The 17,735-nt window shown below is 43.6% G+C and overlaps 1 protein-coding gene across 5 annotated transcripts in view; it reads right to left on the bottom strand.

Annotated features, from left to right (window-relative positions):
• pisd (phosphatidylserine decarboxylase) overlaps positions 1–17,475 on the bottom strand; it is a 24,770-nt gene extending 7,295 nt beyond the window's left edge. Inside the window, exons 1-4 of one of the 5 annotated variants that reach the window (XM_037118292.1) lie at positions 17,304–17,475; positions 11,178–11,219; positions 8,325–8,377; positions 8,095–8,231 (exon numbers count right to left, since the gene is read on the bottom strand). In XM_037118292.1, coding sequence (XP_036974187.1) covers positions 8,095–8,231; positions 8,325–8,377; positions 11,178–11,219; positions 17,304–17,347 — 276 coding nt within the window. In that variant the 5' untranslated portion in view covers positions 17,348–17,475. Of the gene's footprint in view, positions 1–1,002; positions 1,148–5,710; positions 5,969–8,094; positions 8,232–8,324; positions 8,378–11,177; positions 11,220–17,303 lie in introns of those variants that run through there. The other 4 variants (XM_037118293.1, XM_037118294.1, XM_037118290.1 and 1 more) reach the window with 4 other exon arrangements.
• Positions 17,476–17,735: the final 260 nt, after the last annotated feature.

The raw sequence follows: 17,735 nt of genomic DNA, 5'->3' as shown, positions 1-17,735 counted from the left end.
GGGGAGGTGTGAACTCATCAATCGCACTCGGGTGCGGACCAAAACAACCGGACCGAGACCTCGCTGAAGAGGTGGTCTCAGGCCGGTTCCAAACAAACTCTGGTACAGTTCGTTTGTGGTGATAACATGATCCATCATGCATCAGTGCTTAACCAATCCAACCCATAAATCCGACCCGGTTTTTGCTCCACCGTCTGGCAACCTCCACCGGTTGCATTTACCACAGCGCAGTACGATAGACAGCTGACGCACGCGAGGCTGAGGAGTTCCTGCGATAATCACATGATCACTCGTGACCGCAGTGATATGTGTCATAAAAACAACAACAGGAAGTGTTCCTGACCGAAGGATTAGCAGAAGAGCTTGTGTTTGTCTCTTTTTGAGATTTGTGTGCTGGTGTCAACACAGAGTGTTTTATTTTGAAAAGTAACCGGATATCATATAACCCGTATTTATACTTCTGTTTTAACCTGTAAAGCGTCTTTGACCTGATAAGCACTATATAAAATAAATACATTATTATTATTCATTATTATTGCTGTTTTGGTGCTTGGCTTCCTGTCTGCTCAGTGCTAAGTTCAGCTGAATTGCTGTGTATCCTTGCACATCTCACATTTTGGTCCGCTTCTAAATGCTGCCGTGTGAACAGAAACCAAACTCGAGGCAACATGCAACATTGTGACAAGCTGATCCTTGATCAGGACCAGGGCAAACAAACTATAGGTGTGAAAACCCCCGAACCAGACAGGAAATGTGCCTAAATACCCAAACAAGCTACTAAAACAGGCTGAAAAGCTGTGAGACGCTCTGATATCACAGAAACACCCAATCGATTATCAGTATTGATGACAAGGCTTCACAGAGGAGGTGAAGACGTAACAGAGGAAAGGAGGATGGAGGAGGAGCAAGACAAACAAAATGAAACAAAAGTGGAGAGGACAAAATGGGGATGTCTACACAGGATCCTTCCCCTTTGTCCAATCAGCCGGCAGCCACTCTTACCCGTTTGGCAAGCGGCCGCAGTGTGCTGACAGACAGGACATAGCAGAGGAAGGCCAAAGGTCGCCGGCGCCAAGGTGTCGTGCGAGAAACACTGCCACTGAGTGCGCTCAGATTGCGATGTACAGCTGAACGAGGCACCTGTAGCCTGATTATGATAATGAGATGTTATGAGAATTAATGAGGTGAGAGGACGATGAGGAGGATGAATGAAGAAAACTGCAGGACACAGAAATGAAAAGCAAAAGAAAAGACAAATGAAAGAAACAAAAATAGCACTGACAGGAAGACTGACTAGAAACAACAAAAGAATAAAAACAGAAATAAAGATAACAAAAGAAAAACAAGTACATTTTAAGGCGAAAGTCGTTCTCAAGGTTTTGTAACCTAATTGGCTGTCGTTAAGTGAAGAGAGAAGTGTGGAGGGGGCGGGGCTTGTGTGTGTGGAGGAAGGGAGGAGGAAGAGGGGCAGATGCTAACGCAGCACAAAGTTGCTAACAAAGCTAAGCTACAGTGGAGCTAGTAGAAATGCTAACAGTGACACTAACGTGCTAACAGAGTAGTTTGTTAAACGTGTCATCATGTCAATCTAGAGTTGATTCCTTCAGCTCTCATGTTACTGTGATTAATGAATGGAACAAAAAAATTCCTGAAGTTTAGTTCGGTATTGATTTACACAACACATCAATTAATTTATTAGCAAAGTTAATCAACACTGCATCTTTTCATCCCTGCAGAGTCCACCAGACTGTTACTGATCCAAACCCAGATGTACTGTTACTGATCCAAGGAAACAGGCCCGGTACTCATCTACACACCTCCTACTCCCAATTCTGAGAAAAATTTAGTGAACTTCCTGGAGATCTTGTGACTCACTCAGATAAGATCCTAATTATTGGGGATTTCAGTATCCACTGAACTAAGTCTTCTGACCCTGTAAGGAAAGCTTTTCGGTACTTCTTGATATTTCTGGTTCCGTTCATCTGGTTCATGAACCTGCGCATTCCAGTGGAAACAATCTGGACTTGATCTTTTCCCATGGACTAGATGTGTCTGCCCTGAAAGTCACTTCTGTCTCTTTTGCCTTATCAGACCACCTTCTTATTGCATTTGAAGCATCTTCTGCCTGTCCTGGTAATGGTGACACAAATGTTTTTACTCCTCATCACATCAGCCCGGCAACCACAGTGACAGTCAGTGAAATACTACCTGGGCTCTGATCGTGACAGTGACCGAGCCTTGAAATGAATCAGTACTTGTTTCTCTCCTTGATTCTGTGGCACCGAGGTACCAGGACAAGTTCACCAAAGAAATCTACTCCATGGTTTACCAGTGAAACCCGAGATCTCAAGCAGGCCTGCAGCAAAATGGAACAGGGGCCCCATGTGCTGAGGCTCTGAAGCTCTGCAGCGGACTGGGGTTTGACTCCCAGCCTGGGTCCCTTTGCTGCATGTCACTCCCCTCTCTCTCGCCCTGTTTCCTGTCACCCTCTTCAGCTGTACTATCAATAAAAAAAAGAAAATCTAAATTGGAAGTTTTCTATCTTGCTTGGTGTGATAGTGTACTTAGCCTAAGAGCCTTAGCCTTAGCTAAGAAACAATACACGCCGTGGCTACACTTACTCACAAACCACCAAAAATTGCCATCCTCCTCTCAGCATTTAAGTCCACCTCTGGACACAGATACAGAGCCCAAGCGACCTGATTCAAAATCTCCAGCACTGGACTCCTAACTGAAGATATTAGTGTGTAGCTTTATTTTATGGCTATGTAACTGGCTAAATCAAAAGCTAACTAGAGGTGGACAGTAACAGATAAAGTTTAGCTTGTAAAGATGTGATCATCAGTTGGGTCAGCAGGTTAAACAGCTCACCTAACGTTCACTGTTCTGTTTAACTTCTCCTCACAGTCGACACCATCAGCCATTAGTGGGCTTGTCTGTGTCCTGAGAAAGCAGACATGTTGATTTTTCTGAAGAAAAGCTGCTAAGTGAAAAGGTCCTCAGTATGTAGCAGTTAGCATTAGATGTTTCCTTGTCACTTGTTTGCAAGTGTTCTTTTGCACTGGAAATTATTTGTTGTTTATTTTTTCTGTAAGAAAATTGCTTGGAATGGAAAAATACCAAAACTGAAAAGTAAAACTCAAAATTTGTACTGTAATGTGTTATGTCATTTTCTTTTTGTTCGAATTGATATTATGAGATTGGTACTGAAAAAGTATCGTTCCGGAACAGGTATCTAAGTGAAGGTACTTAAGGTGCTGATGACATACAAAACTGTACACGGCCTCGTCGTACATGTCAGATCTCATTACACCAGATATTTCATCCTGTGCATTATGCTCTCAGATTCAGGGCTCCTGATTGTTCCCAGGGCAAAGAACAAGTCTTCCTCTGGAGTAACCTCCCAGCTGACATCAGGCAATCTGGCTCTACTGACACCTTTAAATCTAAACTCAAAACTCATTTCCCTGACTAAAATCTTAATTAGTCCTTGACTTTGACTGCTAGCTTCTTCAGGGGGTCGGTCTCAGTCTCACTGAGTCACCTACAGTAGAATTCACATTGTCTGACCTGTGCACAGAAGGTCTGAGGACTGAGAGTGATGTGACTTTGGGCTGTGAAAATACAACTGATTAGAATTGATTAAAAGTCTCCGGAAAATGAGACCAGATCTGCTGGATCCATAAAACTACCTGCAGACTTGCTTCTTGGTTCTGGTTGACTCAGTTTTCTGTCAGAAGCAGGTGATAGTTTGTGTTCTCCCTCTGATGGTCGCAGTGACACAACCGTGTAAAGACCTTTATACAAACATTGTTGTACATTTGATCTTTGGACCTGTAGATCTGTGAAAGTGTCCTCACTCATTCAGATCAATGCTGAGCTCGCTGTAGTTTGTGTCTGAGTCAGCAGCTGTTATCAATCAGAACCAGTCAGAAGTTAAGATGCTACAAAGAACATTTGACCCACACAACTTCCTAAAATCACCTGAACCGATCGCTTAAGTTCCTTTGTATTTTTGGTTTAATTTTGGAAAGACTTAAAGCAGAATGTGTCTGTGTCAGTCTAACCGGGTCAGCGGGTCAGCAGGTCAGCACAGGATCAACTGGAGAGAGGCTAACACAGGCTAAGCAAGCTAAAGCTAAAATAACTGACCTGCTAAGCTAAGTGTTGCCACAGAAACCCTGCCACACACAAACACACACTAATCTCCTCTGACATGTTCCTATGTCTCTCGCCCCTGCTGCTCAATACACAATAACTCAACTCAAACACCAACACAACACCAAGACTGATTTACATCATTTACATTAATCATATATACAGTATGTCCTGTGTGTGTGTGTGTGTGTGTGTGTGTGTGTGTGTGTGTGTGTGTGTGTGTCTCAGGTTGTGGCATGTTGATATATACTGGGCAGCAGATATGCCCCGTCTCCTTCTGCCAGGAGGGTTAGGCTCCAGCTCTTTGAAATCTGAGATTACAGAGTTGATTTGTTAAAATAAACGTTCTTTGTGTTGTTGAATGTTTCACATTGTAAGAGAAAATGCATCTCTAGCCCTTTTTAAACAGTGTCGCCACATTATCTCCAGAATGTTGGTTCACCAATTCTCAACCGATGATGATTCACACAGAATGAAGCAGCTCCGCCTTAAAGATGAACTGCTGTGTAATTCACACAGAAAGCTGCGCAGCAGCTCCTAAAGAGGCGTGACAGTGACGTCATGATGATGACGTCTGTGTGTTTTCAAGGTGTTTCCCAGGTGTCCTCCTGTCAATCTAAACCTGCTGACAATCTATAATCATATGGATGCTGTTATATTGTGTTGTGATTGAGATCCTGACACACTTAACATCCTGGAAAGTGACAAAGTTACATTTTTCACTCAAAATTATATAATTACATAATTTCCATCAGTAAACCGGATGCTGTCTGACTCACTCCCAGTAGCGGAGGCTGTTTTTCGGGGAAAAGTTCACTAAGTCTCGGTCCAGAGGACTGATGGTCACCATGATTTATTTTCATCACAAACACTCGATGAGTTAAAGTTTTTTGCCGGTGACAGAAACTGTCTGGCTGGGTTATTTTTTTCCCTCATATCATACCTTATTCCTGACATTGCTTTATGATTTATTTGATTTAAGCCTGAACCGGGTCAGGACTTGTCCCTCTTTTCTGTCTCTGACAGTAGAGAGATATTCTGCTAACTCATAATCATATAATCAGTTACATTGTGTTAGAATCTCTCTCTCCCCCTCTCGTCCTATGTCTCTCGCCCCCGCTGCTCTCTCATTCAGACAGCTGATTTAAAGTTAACATCCTTTGATCAGAAACAGATCTAAAAACAGACCGACCCCCACACACACACCTCATTTACATACTCACTTGAATCTTGCATCTGTCTATTTATCTTATTGTATATTTCATACTATTGTTGTATATAGTTTACTGTTGTATGTATTTTTCACACTTGTACACACTTGTATTTATTTGAGCTGCTATTTGTATTTCATTATTTTTTCCTGAAACAATGATAATAAAAATTGGTTCTATTCTTCTAAGTGGACGGTCACACTCAGCTGATCGTCACCCTGAACTTGGATTTAGTTTAAAAACAGTTTAAGAGGAAGATTAAGTCTAATCTGCTTCCTGTTCAACTTCAGTCTGTTTCTTAAAGTCACGTCATGTTTCATTTCTCTTTTTTCCTCTCCCACCTGAATCTTGCTGTCGTTCTTGTCCTCACCCCTCTTCCTCCTCCTCCTCCTCCTCCTCCTCCTCCCTCGTTCTCTTTCTCTCTGTCGGTCGTTTGACCCCGCCGCCTCACCTGCCGCAACAGGTCTCGCTCCCGACGCTCGCGGCGGCGGCAGAAGAACCTCACCATGAGCAGCGGTCAGTGTTCCCTGATGAAGACTGCCGACGACCCATACTGACGTTTATCACACAGGTGAGAGACAGACAGGTGAGAGTGTTCACTGACAGGACAGAAGAAGTAGTGACGGACAGAGAGAGAGAGAGGGAGGTTAATACTGAGGAGCACCGCCCTCCCCCTGCCTCTCTTGCCCCTCCCCTGCCTCTCTCACCCCTCCCCCCGCCTCTCTCATCCCTCCCCCTGCCCCTCTCACCCCTCCCCCTGCCCCTCTCACCCCTCCCCCTGCCTCTCTCACCCCTCCCCCTGCCTCTCTCGCCCCTCCCCCTGCCTCTATCCCCCCTCCCCCCCGCCTCTCTCACCCCTCCCCCTGCCTCTCTCGCCCCTCCCTCTCAGTGCTCAAACTGTCAGTTGTTCATGTCAAATATATATTTTATTGATTTATAATTTTCCATTCATGAATCTTTTTTTGTTCTGTATTTTTTCTGTTGTAACTTTCATGTATTGTATTTTTTTGCGTTTTATTGCTTTTATTCTTTTAACATTGTTATTGTTTCATTGTTTTTTATATTGTCTGTTTATGTTTTATGACATTCGCCTCAAATCTGATTTTAATTTTCATGTTTAAAGCCTCATTTTCAATAATGAAGACAAACTACATATGACAGTTGAATTGTCCTAATTATTTGTTTATTTCTAATTATATTTCATAATCTGCAGTGTTTCTTTTCTAAACTTTGAACTTATTTTTTCTATTTAATATGTTGTCACAGTTTATTAACTTAAAAGTAAATAATTAAATCATCCAAATAATTAAAACAAAAGCTAAGTTATAAGTTCAATAATATTTTGATGATATCTTACTTAAATAATAATCAAATTCTGACAGAGAGAATATACTATAAAAGAATATTACTTTTATCATGTTATTAAAATGTTGTTTTCATTCTACAAATATGCAAAATTATATTTCTATTATCATTTTAAAAAATTAATTAATTAATTAATTAATTAATTAAACAATTGGATAATTTAAAAAAGGGGAAACCCCTTTAACTTCTGTCCAATCAGATCCTCCCTCTGTCCTGCCCGGTTAATCATTAACAAATCAGACCATTTCCCAAATGAATGAACCAATCAGGAGGCAGTGGGGAAGTGGGAAGAGGGGCGGGGCCTCAGTGAGTGATGTGTCACTGCAGGGAGCAGAGTGACATTGACACTGTGACATCACTGTCACCTTTCACCCAGTGAGGACAAATAGAGCGACCAAGGCTTATGTTAGCATGTTAGCATGTGTTCAGGGTCAGCACTGAGTGTAGGTCATCACAGCACTGTAGTCACGCAGGATGTGTTCAGGGTCAGCACTGAGCTTCTGGACCAGTGTTATGCTGTAATAAAAAGTATATATATGGGGGGGAGGGACAGCTACGCAGGACTTCTATATATCTGGCGGATGCCGGAGCAAGACACAGCAATTCAGCTGAATTTAGCACCGAGCAGACAGGAAGTCAAGCACCGAAATAACAATATAACATCTGGTTATCTTCAAAATGAATCACTCTGTGTTGACACCAGCACACAAATCTCAACAAAGAGACAAACACAAGCTCTTCTGCTAATCCCTCGGTACTATGGAGCTGGAAATATGACGATGCTTACATAGGTCTTGGGTTTACCGTGAACACAGTCTGAAATGAGGAAAGACCTGTTTGTGTTTTTTGCCTAAAAACTCTGGCAGGTCAGCATGAAACCATTTTGATAATCAGGTGATTGTATGCAGAATGCTGCAACTCACATAGTGGTTTAAACAGATAAATGAATAAATATCATCAGGTTCTCAATAGTATTTCAATTCAGGGGGGCGTGAAAACATTTCTGTCCTCTAGGTGGGCATGACAAAAAATAATTGCGAACCACTGACTTAAAGTACCCTCGATAAATAGCAGCCATGAAGCTCAGATGAGGGCTTTACAATTGTTTCCATTTTTCTTTTTACTCTATTGAGGGTGACATGTTCCGGTTTCTGTCTTGTGACAAATTTACTTTTTGTAAGTTGCTTTGGACAGAAGTATCTGCTTAATGCCTATATTAGCTTAGCAAGCTATGTGGCTAGCTGCTAACTTTGTGAAGCTAAAAAAATATGATATGATCGATTTGCCTGAAAGCACGTGAATTCAGCAGAAGAACCAGAACCAGAAGAACCAGAAGGAAAAAGAATCAGTCTTCTCCTACTTGTGTGGGTGTGGCCAAAGGAGGCGGGGCTCCATCGTCCTGTTGGTCCCTTGTCCTGAAGTGATGGTAACCCAGGTAACCACCACCTGTCACTAACAGGAGAGGGAGGGGCCGAGGCCGGGGCAGGAAGCCACGACCTGAAGAGAGAGAGCCGATTGGTCCAAAAGATCTGACATAGAATCTTGCAGGTTCTACTGTTGAGGACGAGCAGGAGGAGCAGACAGACTCACCAGTGTTGAAGCTGCGCTGCAGCGTCTGTCGGCTGCAGTTCAGAAGAGAAACTCTAAAAAATAAGAAACGTTTTTTGAATATTTGAATTACAAAACAAGTTTAGGGTTAGGGTTAACCACACAGACAGGAGGAACATGACATGTGTGAGACCAAGAGGAAAAACATGTGGAGAACATGTGATAAAACGTTTAAGCTAACATGAAGAACATGAAGAAACTAGAACTGCAAGCAGTTATGAATGGGGGCCAAGCCCTCCCACGCGACTCGGACCCTGCGCACCGCAGAGCCAATTACTGCAACAAAAAATGAGAGTGACAAGGAAAAATGCATTTATGTTGATTAGTGTGTGGTGACTTAACAAAGGAAAAGTGCAGCAGAAGTGGGCGGGGCCTATGTCATTGACACATTGACTAGTCATGACTACTTTCAAGGTATCACCTCAGGATTGGCCCTACATCATACCGACCAAATTTGGTAAAAATCGGTGTAGCCGTTCAAGAGATATAAACTTCCCATATTTTTAGCGTCCCCTAGTGGCCAAAATTTGCCACATTCGGCTCATCCCTTCCCAGTGTCATGGCAACCAAGGATCTCAAATTTGGTGTTAATAGCATTTAGTTTGACCGAGATATCAATTTACATTTTTATAGCTAGCTACAGAAATTTGTTCGTTAATAATTTGCGTAATTTTTTGACCGAGCAAAATTCTTTTGATAAATTTAGATCAGGTCCAGCTGAAGAGTGTACGTGCCAAGTTTTATGCAGTTTGGACAAAGTCCCAAGGAGGAGTTCGAAAAAATAGGTTTTCCAGTTTTTGCAATTTTATGAAAAAACTTTCAAGGCAGAAGTGGGCGTGGCCAGGGAATCTGGGGATACAAGTTTTTTGAATGTGCGACATACAGTGTGGGAGTTATAGGCAAAAATGCATTGGCCTAGGTTAGAGCGCCCCCTGGAGGCGGATATATGTAGTTTTTTGTGTCTGAGGTTCGTGCAGGTGTCTGGACCAACCCTCCAAATTGCACCGTCTCCCCCTTAAATGGTTTAGCCTGCAGCACCACTTTTAGCGGGAGAAAAATAAAAATCTTTACAATTACAATAGGGTTCCTAGCACTGCTGGTCCAAGGAAACATGTCTGCTTGAATACGTGTTCCCTCGGCCCCTCGGGCTGGGCCCCCTAAAAAACTTAAATGTTTCTCGTGTTTCCCCCTGGTGTATACATGGGTTCCAACAGTCTTGAAGGAGTTCCCAGAGATGCTGAGCACTTATTGGCCCTTTTGTCTTTTAGCTTTTCCTTATAGTGGTTTTTTAGCAGCTATTTGACCATAAAGGCCTGATTCACACAGTCTCCTCTGAACAGCTGATGTAGAGATGTGTCTGCTACTAGAACTCTGTGTGGGATTCATCTGGGCTCTGATCTGAGGTGCTGTTCACTTGTGATTTCTGAGGCTGGTGACTCGGATGAACTTCTCCTCAGCAGCAGAGGCGACTCCTGGTCTTCCTTTCCTGGGCGGTCCTCATGTCAGCCAGTTTTGTCGTAGCGCTCGATGGTTTTTGTGACTGCACTTGGGGACACGTTCTAAGTTTTTGCAATTTTCCAGACTGACTGACCTTCAATTTTTAAAGTAATGATGGACTGTCATTTCTCTTGACTTAGCTGATTGGTTCTTACCATAATATGAATTCTAACAGTTGTCACATAGGGCTGTCAGCTGTGTACCAACCTGACTTCTGCACAACACAACTGATGTGAAGTGAAAACCATTTCAGGTGACTACATCATGAAGCTCAGTGAGAGAGGCCGAGGGTTTGCAGCTGTCAACAAAGCAAAGGGTGGCTTCTGTGAGGAATCTAAAATATAAAATGTTTAAAGTTATTTCACACTTTTTTGTGTGTGAAGAATCTACAATGTAAATAGTCATGAAAAAGAAAAACCATTAAATGTGAAGGTGTGTCCAAACTTTTGACAGGTAATGTATGAGAGAGGCCAGAGCAGAATCCGCCTGCTGAGGACGCTCAGGTCCTTCGACTGCAGGAGACGTCCTGACTTCTTTCTATGACTCTGTGGTGGCATCGTTTTCTATGAACTCCTCTCAGTCTAACTCTCTCTGTCTCTCAGTTTTCAGTTTAATTCAAATGGCTTTATTGGCATGATGTAACATTGTACATATTGCCAAAGCAAGCATTAGAAGTAATAATAGTAATAATAATAATAATAATAATAATAATAATAGTGACAATAAATGAAAACAGTATTTACAATAAAGGAAAGCAGCATTTACAATACATTCATAGGTAATCGGTCAAAAAAAATTATAGTAAATCACTCAATTTGTGTCAACTAAAAATATCATTTAAAGTCATTAAAAGGCTACAAAATAACAACCAATAAATGTGTGTGTCAGCTGATACTCTGTGTGTCCCTCGCTGTCTCTCAGTGTCTGGCAGGCAGAAACATATACTGCTGCTAATTTGCCGCTCTTTGATTCTTCCTCTCGAAGGAAAAGGACGTTTTTCTTCATCGGATAGTTTAGAAAAAGACCTTTTGTTATCATTTCAAATTTAGGGAAATGTGCAGCCTGGCTGTAGGTGAGGTGGTGGGTTATGGAAGTGCTAAATCTGAGTCCAGAATGAACAGCGCGGTGGTGGCTTTTCTGGACAGCACAGAAAAAGTTAATCAGTTGCTGGTGAGCAGGATAGTTATAAAAGGTACTTTCACCCCGGTGTCATCACTAGTTAACCCTGCAAAAAAGTGAACATCTCTATCCAATGTTCCCCCGTTCCTGAAGAATGAGCTATTAGAAAAACAGCTGTCCCCCGTGAAGATGATTCCCATCAACTGCAAGTCTCCTCACCTGAAGCATGTCGTGTCTTTCAGGAGACAAGTTTTCATGGTCCTTAAAAAAAGTGACGAGGAGCTCAATTTGGTTTTCAGGATTAGGATTGATGATTACAAATACACTGTGCATGTGACCTCAGACAAAAGTGAAGTGAAGTGTTTTGGCTGTTGAGCTGAAGGGCATTTGATTCGTTCATGTCAGGGGAGAGCCGGAGGAAGCCGGCCGGCAGCGGAGCCTCTGTACTGGCCGAGCCAGAGAGGAACACACAGGATCCTCAAGGAGGAAAACAGGGCTGACAGTGATCAGGAAGGCGAGGTCATGGAGGGTCCGATGAGTCAGGAAGGTGAGAATACAGTAGCAGAGCTGCAGGTAAATACTGGTCACACCACGACCCGAGTGGCAGAGTCGGTGTTGTATGAAGAAGAAGTTATGAATGATGATGATGTTTCTAAAATGTCAATCAAAAGAAAAAGTCCAGAAAGTAAACCAAACAGTGAGCAGGTGTCTCAGGTATCAAAGACAACCGCTGCGTGCTCCTCCTCTCAGTCACAGTCTGGTGAGCACACAGGACAGTGGAGGTGATGTCACAGCTCACAGCTCACAGCTGGAGGTGCAGAGTATTTACTCCTTCAGCAGAATCCGCTCGTTTTTACAAGAAACAAAAGGCATGAGACTACTTAAAGTGGAGGAATATTTCCCAGATCTACAGCTGTTCCTTGACTCTGTTAAATTTTTCACAAAAATGCAGGATGCAGGCGTTTACTGATCAAGCCTCAAAACACTGGTGGTAAAAGTTTGGTCACAAATTGCTCATGAATGAGTTTTTACTGTTGTCCTCCTTTTTCTGTGTGTTCCTCTCTGCCTTGTTTGGTTGCAGCCTTTCCTTCATAAAGTGTGACATCAAGCTGGGCTCTTTAAACATTAACGGTGCCAGAGAGGAAGCAAAGAGAGCTGCACTTTTCAGTTTGTTCACAGTTAGAAATCTAGATGTAGTTTTTCTGCAACAAACACACAGCACAGCTGAGAGTGAGCCTGCATGGAGAACGTGGTGGGATGGAGAAGACGTCCTCAGCCATAAAGGGTGTTTTTTTTTTTAGACATTTTAAACACTGTCATCAACAACTGCAGTGGGAAAGGTTACTTGTTTGTGGGTGGTGATTTTAACTGTACTGCAAACGCAACTCTAGATAGGAACCATCGAGAACCGCACAGAGACTCCAAGAGCTGTCTAATCAAATTAATGTCATGTCATTGTCCATTAACCACTTATCCCTTTTCATGGGGTTGCGGGGTGTTGCTGCTGGAGCCAATCCCAGCCTTGCCTCAGGGCGAGGGCAGGATGCTCCCTGGACAAGTCGCCAGCTCATCGCAGGGCCCTCACTGATGAGCTATGTGGGGTTCAGTATCTCGGACACTTCAACATGCAGCTCAGCCCTACCCAGAGCCGGGATTTGAACCAGCGACCTTCTGATCACTAGTCGACCTGCTCTACCCGCTGAGCTACAGAGACAAAATCTCTATACACTTCATTACAGCAGTGGTGGGATATAGGGAGGCATTTAAAATAGCATGTAAAATAAAACATTTGTGCCAACAGTGCACTTTAAATGTCATAAGGGACATGACCAGGTCTATGAGAGCTCTGGAGAGAGAAATAGTGGCACTGCAGGATTTAGCAGCTTTCACAGGAGAAGGAGAACGTATTAAAGTTCTCAAAAGGAAAAAATCAGCTCTGTCAGACCTGCTGGGTTTCTCTGCTCAACGAGCTCTGGTTCGTTCCCATTTCCAGTATGTGGCTAAAATGGATGCTCCCTCTGACTTTTTCTTTGGCCTTGAACAGAAGAATGGACAAAAAAAGACTCATGCATCTGCTGCTCTGACACTGGGCAGCTGCTGCAGGAGTCGGGGGAGATAGAGAGCTGTGAAGTCGCCTTCTACAAGGAGCTCTCCAAGGAGGAGTTCCAGGAGAGACCAGAGGTGGCGCAGTCATGGGCGCAACCACGCATTCCAACCGTTTGCCCACCCTCGCGGTGTGCCAGCATACTGAAATGGAGCGCACCTCAGTACGCTGAGTAGCTCCCCCATACGTGAAAACCCATTGGTCAAGTTAGAGTGATTGACAGCCATCAAACCAATCACAGCCATTTGACCAAACCCACTAGTCCCGCCCAGGAAAGCAAACAATTGCATGCCAACATGGAGCTGCAGTCACTCGCTGTGGCAGAGCAAACAGACACTGCATGAAAAGTGGGATTTTCGTCCCCGTAAACACCCGTTAACCTCCCTAATGTTCAGCAGTTAACGACACTTTACAGCCTGTGAACGTCACGTTCATCTGTGCCACATATTGAACCATGACGTATGTGGAGCTCCCAGAGGTGCCAATTACTCTAATTTGCATATGAATAGCACCGAAAACACGCCTAGTCAGAGAACAGGTGGCCTGGCTTGAATGTTCTCACTCAGTATTGGATCAAACCACTACTTTTAAACAAGCAAAATCAATCATCAGTGATTGGTTGGCAGATCTGTTACTATTGGTCACCCTGGGTCATTATAAATTTAAACCCCAATTATTCAGAGACAGTTTTAACAAAGGACGTTTACCGCTGAGCTGCAGGAGAGCGGCCCTCACCCTCCTCCCCATGAAAGAGCATCTACAGCAAATAAAGAGCTGGCGGCCAGAAGCTCTGCTCTGCACGGACTATAAAATCTTGTCCAAGGTGTTGGCCACCAGGCTGAGAAAAGTAACAGAGCATCATTCACGCTGACCTGACCTATTGTGCACCCAGCAGGCTGATATCTGACAATGTTTCTCTAATTCAGGACATTTTGGACCTCTCCAGTTCACTGGGCTGTGAACTTGGTCTGATTTCTATAGATCAAGAAAAGGCTTTTGACCGAGCTGAACATTGGTACTTGTGACAGAAACTGAACGCTTTTGGGTTCTACTCTGGTCTCATAGCCAAGATCCAGGTCTTGTACAGTGACATTGAGAGTGTACTACGATTAATGGTGGTTTAAGAGCTCCTTTCAAGGTTGGGAGAGGGGTCAGACAGGGCTGTTCCCTACCTGGCATGCTCTACTCCATGGCAATAGAGCCTCTCCTACACAAACTGAGACGGCACCTTTCAGGTATAAATCTCCCTGGTTGTCAACAAGCTTTTAAATTGTCTGCTTATGTTGATGATGTTGTTATCATTGTAAAAAAAACGAGACAGTATTGATGTCCTTGTAGAAACTGCTGATGTGTTTGGTACATTATCCTCTGCTAAGGTCAACTGGGGAAAAAGTGAAGCTTTAGCAACCAGTGATGAGTTAAGCAGGCAGCTCACTTTACCTGGGGGGTTAAGATGGAACAAGGGAGGTTTTAAATATCTTGCTGTGTATCTTGGTGATGATTCTTTTAAGTGCAAGAACTGGGTTAGTTTTTAGTAATAAACAATTTGGTATCCTCCATGCTGTGGCACCGACTGGCATGTGTGGACTCCCCCGGCGCGTCTCCTGGCCAGGATACAAGCTTTGTTGATCAGCCTCTTCTGGGACCGTCTGCACTGGGTCCCACAGAGTGTGCTGTTTCTGCCCAAGGCCCAAGGAGGACGGAGGACAGGGGCTCGTTCATCTGGCCAGCAGGGGTGCTGCTTTCCGACTTCGCTTCATCCAGAGGCTCCTCGCTGGTCCAGCACACCTCATCTGGAGGCCCATAGCCCGAGCAATACTAAGACGGGCTGGAGGTTTGGGTCTACTGAGCCTCTGTTCCTGATGGACCTGAGTGCTCACAAACTGTGCAACCTTCCAGAGGTTTATAATGGACTGTTTACTGTGTGAGGATTGTTCATCAAGCAGAATCTGGCCAACTGTACTTCCTTGTTTTGGCTTTTGAAAGAGCCAGTGGTTCATGGGACTCGCTTCAACGTGGAGCACACAGCGGGACCTTCTTTCGTCACGCTGGGACACGTGGTGCAACTATGTGGACCAGGTCTGAAGAACACGGCAGCTCTGGCCTCTTGTGTGGAAGTCAGGTCTGTCAGGTTCATAACTCACCTGCTCAACACCTGCAGATGTGAGCTGACACAGACTGAACTCTCTTTACTAACAGCTCACTGTAACAGACACCGTCAGCCAAACAATGATGATCCCTTCCCTGCACTGACACTTGTTCCTGATTTTAAAAACCTCTTTAAGACCTCTGTGGAAAGCACTTTATTAACCACGATAACCAAAAGAGTTGGAGGTCTGCAGTGGAGAATTCCCCACAGGATTGTAGCTGTGAATGCTTTTATTTCTCTAGTTAACCCAAATGTAAGTGAGAAGAGTCCTTTCTGCTCTCAGAAAGAAACTGTGTTTCACTGCTTCATGGACTGTGGCAGACTGGACTCCTTGTTTCAGCTGCTGCAGCGAATATTCACGATGCTCGCATATACTTTTTCTATGGAAAGGTTCATTTTAGGTTATCCTTACCTACAGAAGAAGAGACTGAAATGTCAGTTGATCAATTTTATTTTGGGCCAAGCTAAAATGGTGATCTACCTCAGTCGAAGGAATAAATTAGAAAACTCTCTGGATGTTGGTTCAGTTACCCTACTTGTTAGAATGGTTAAGGCCAGATTACATGTGGATTTTAGTTTTTACAGAACCACAAATAATGTGGAAGAGTTCTTCAACATATGGAGCCTTAACAATGTTTTATGTTCTGTTGTAGAGAATGAGTTGATATTTGGACTCGTTTTGAGTTAAATCATGTTTTGCTTTTGTTGTTGTTTATTCATTTATTCTTTTCTTTTACTGTGTTATTATTTTGTTTCCATTTTGAAAAATGCAACGTCTTTGTATTTACAGATTGTTAAGTAAATAAAGAGGTTTTGAAAATTCAAAAAAAATTCTCTCTGTCTCTCTCTCTCTCTCTCTCTCTCTGTCTCTCTCTCTCTCTGTCTCTCTCTCTCTCTCTGTCTCTCTCTCTCTGTCTGTCTCTCTCTCTCTCTGTCTCTGTCTCTCTCTCTCTCTCTCTCTGTCTCTCTGTGTGTCTCAGTGTCTCTGTCTCTCTCTCTCTCTCTCTCTCTCTCTCTCTGTCTCTCTCTCTCTCTGTCTCTCTCTCTCTCTCTCTCTCTCTCTCTCTCTCTCTGTGTCTCAGTGTCTCTCTCTCTCTCTGTCTCTCTCTCTCTGTGTGTCTCAGTGTCTCTCTGTGTGTCTCAGTGTCTCTCTCTCTCTCTCTCTCTGTGTGTCTCAGTGTCTCTCTCTCTCTGTGTGTCTCAGTGTCTCTCTCTCTCTCTCTCTCTGTGTGTCTCAGTGTCTCTCTCTCTCTCTCTCTCTCTGTGTGTCTCAGTGTCTCTCTCTCTCTCTCTCTCTCTCTGTGTCTCAGTGTCTCTCTCTCTCTCTGTGTCTCAGTGTCTCTCTCTCTCTGTGTCTCAGTGTCTCTCTCTCTCTCTGTGTGTCTCTCGGGCAGCTCAGCTGTGTTTTCATGCTGCTGAAGTCTTCCACAGGACTCTGTTGATGTGTTGCTATAGCTATTAGTGAACTAGTAACAAGAATGGTAGACATGTCTCAATGCTAACATGCGTGCTAATAAAAGTCCTGTTGGTTGGTTATATAAATTATGATAATGTCCACCGCCTCTGAGCCTGTTGTTCTGCCGCTAACTCAGTTAGCACAAAGCTAACAGCCAGTACCTGTCAGCAGACTGAGCTATTTTCATGGCAGCTGTTCAACTTGTGACAGCTCTGGGTCAGTCTGTGCCAGTGTACTCAGACACTGTAAAGTAACAAATCAGTAAGCGTGCCCTCACCTCACTAAACTCACCTGTTCACATGACCTGAACAGGTAAATGTGTCTCATCAGGTCAATGTTATCTGAGCCGAACCTTTCGTCACTTAGACTCACACACTTATCACGTGTCTGGCGTCACTTTCAACACACTATTTGTATTTTAGGCACGATTAAACGTTATTTGAATACAAACTCTGAACTGAGTCTGGTAAAATCACGGGTCAAAACTGTTTCCTCCCCAAACGTCACTTACACGACAATTGCGTCACGTCATTAGGTTACAGCCATGCAGCCGCAAAGTGGACACGTGACTGCTGATATCAAGCTGTTCACGTGAACATTTTCTGTAGTTAAAAAAAGATAAATTAAGTTAAATACCTCGAAGTCACTCCGCTGCACACCCTCCGCAAGGCCGTCGCCATGTTGCGTTTGTGTGAGTGACGTAAAGACGTCAGGCGTCAAGATACACGGTTTGGTTGTTTTTTTTTACCTCGGCTCGCCTGTCAGGTTACACTTCCTCTGGTTGTACTTGGATGAATCAGCTGATTGGTCAGTGCAGAGGCTGCTGCCTGTGAGGTCACACTGAGGGTTTAATAGAATGAGGACTGACGTCACAGCCGATCTGAGCTGTTGGTTAGCAGCTAACATGTAGCCTGTTGATCAGGAGAAACTGACAGCTGTCACTGTGGGAAAGCATTAATTAATTACTGAACTTGACGTCAATCATTCATATAATTTCAGCTTCTTCTTCTGTGAAATCATTGTTGACCTGTCAGTCTCCACTCATGTCAGCTGATAACATCAGCATCA

Source organism: Acanthopagrus latus, chromosome 12 (assembly GCF_904848185.1).
Source record: "Acanthopagrus latus isolate v.2019 chromosome 12, fAcaLat1.1, whole genome shotgun sequence".
Classification (NCBI taxonomy): Eukaryota; Metazoa; Chordata; class Actinopteri; order Spariformes; family Sparidae; genus Acanthopagrus; species Acanthopagrus latus.
The sequence above is the reverse complement of the archived record's forward strand: the minus strand, read 5'-3'. Positions and strand labels throughout refer to the sequence as shown.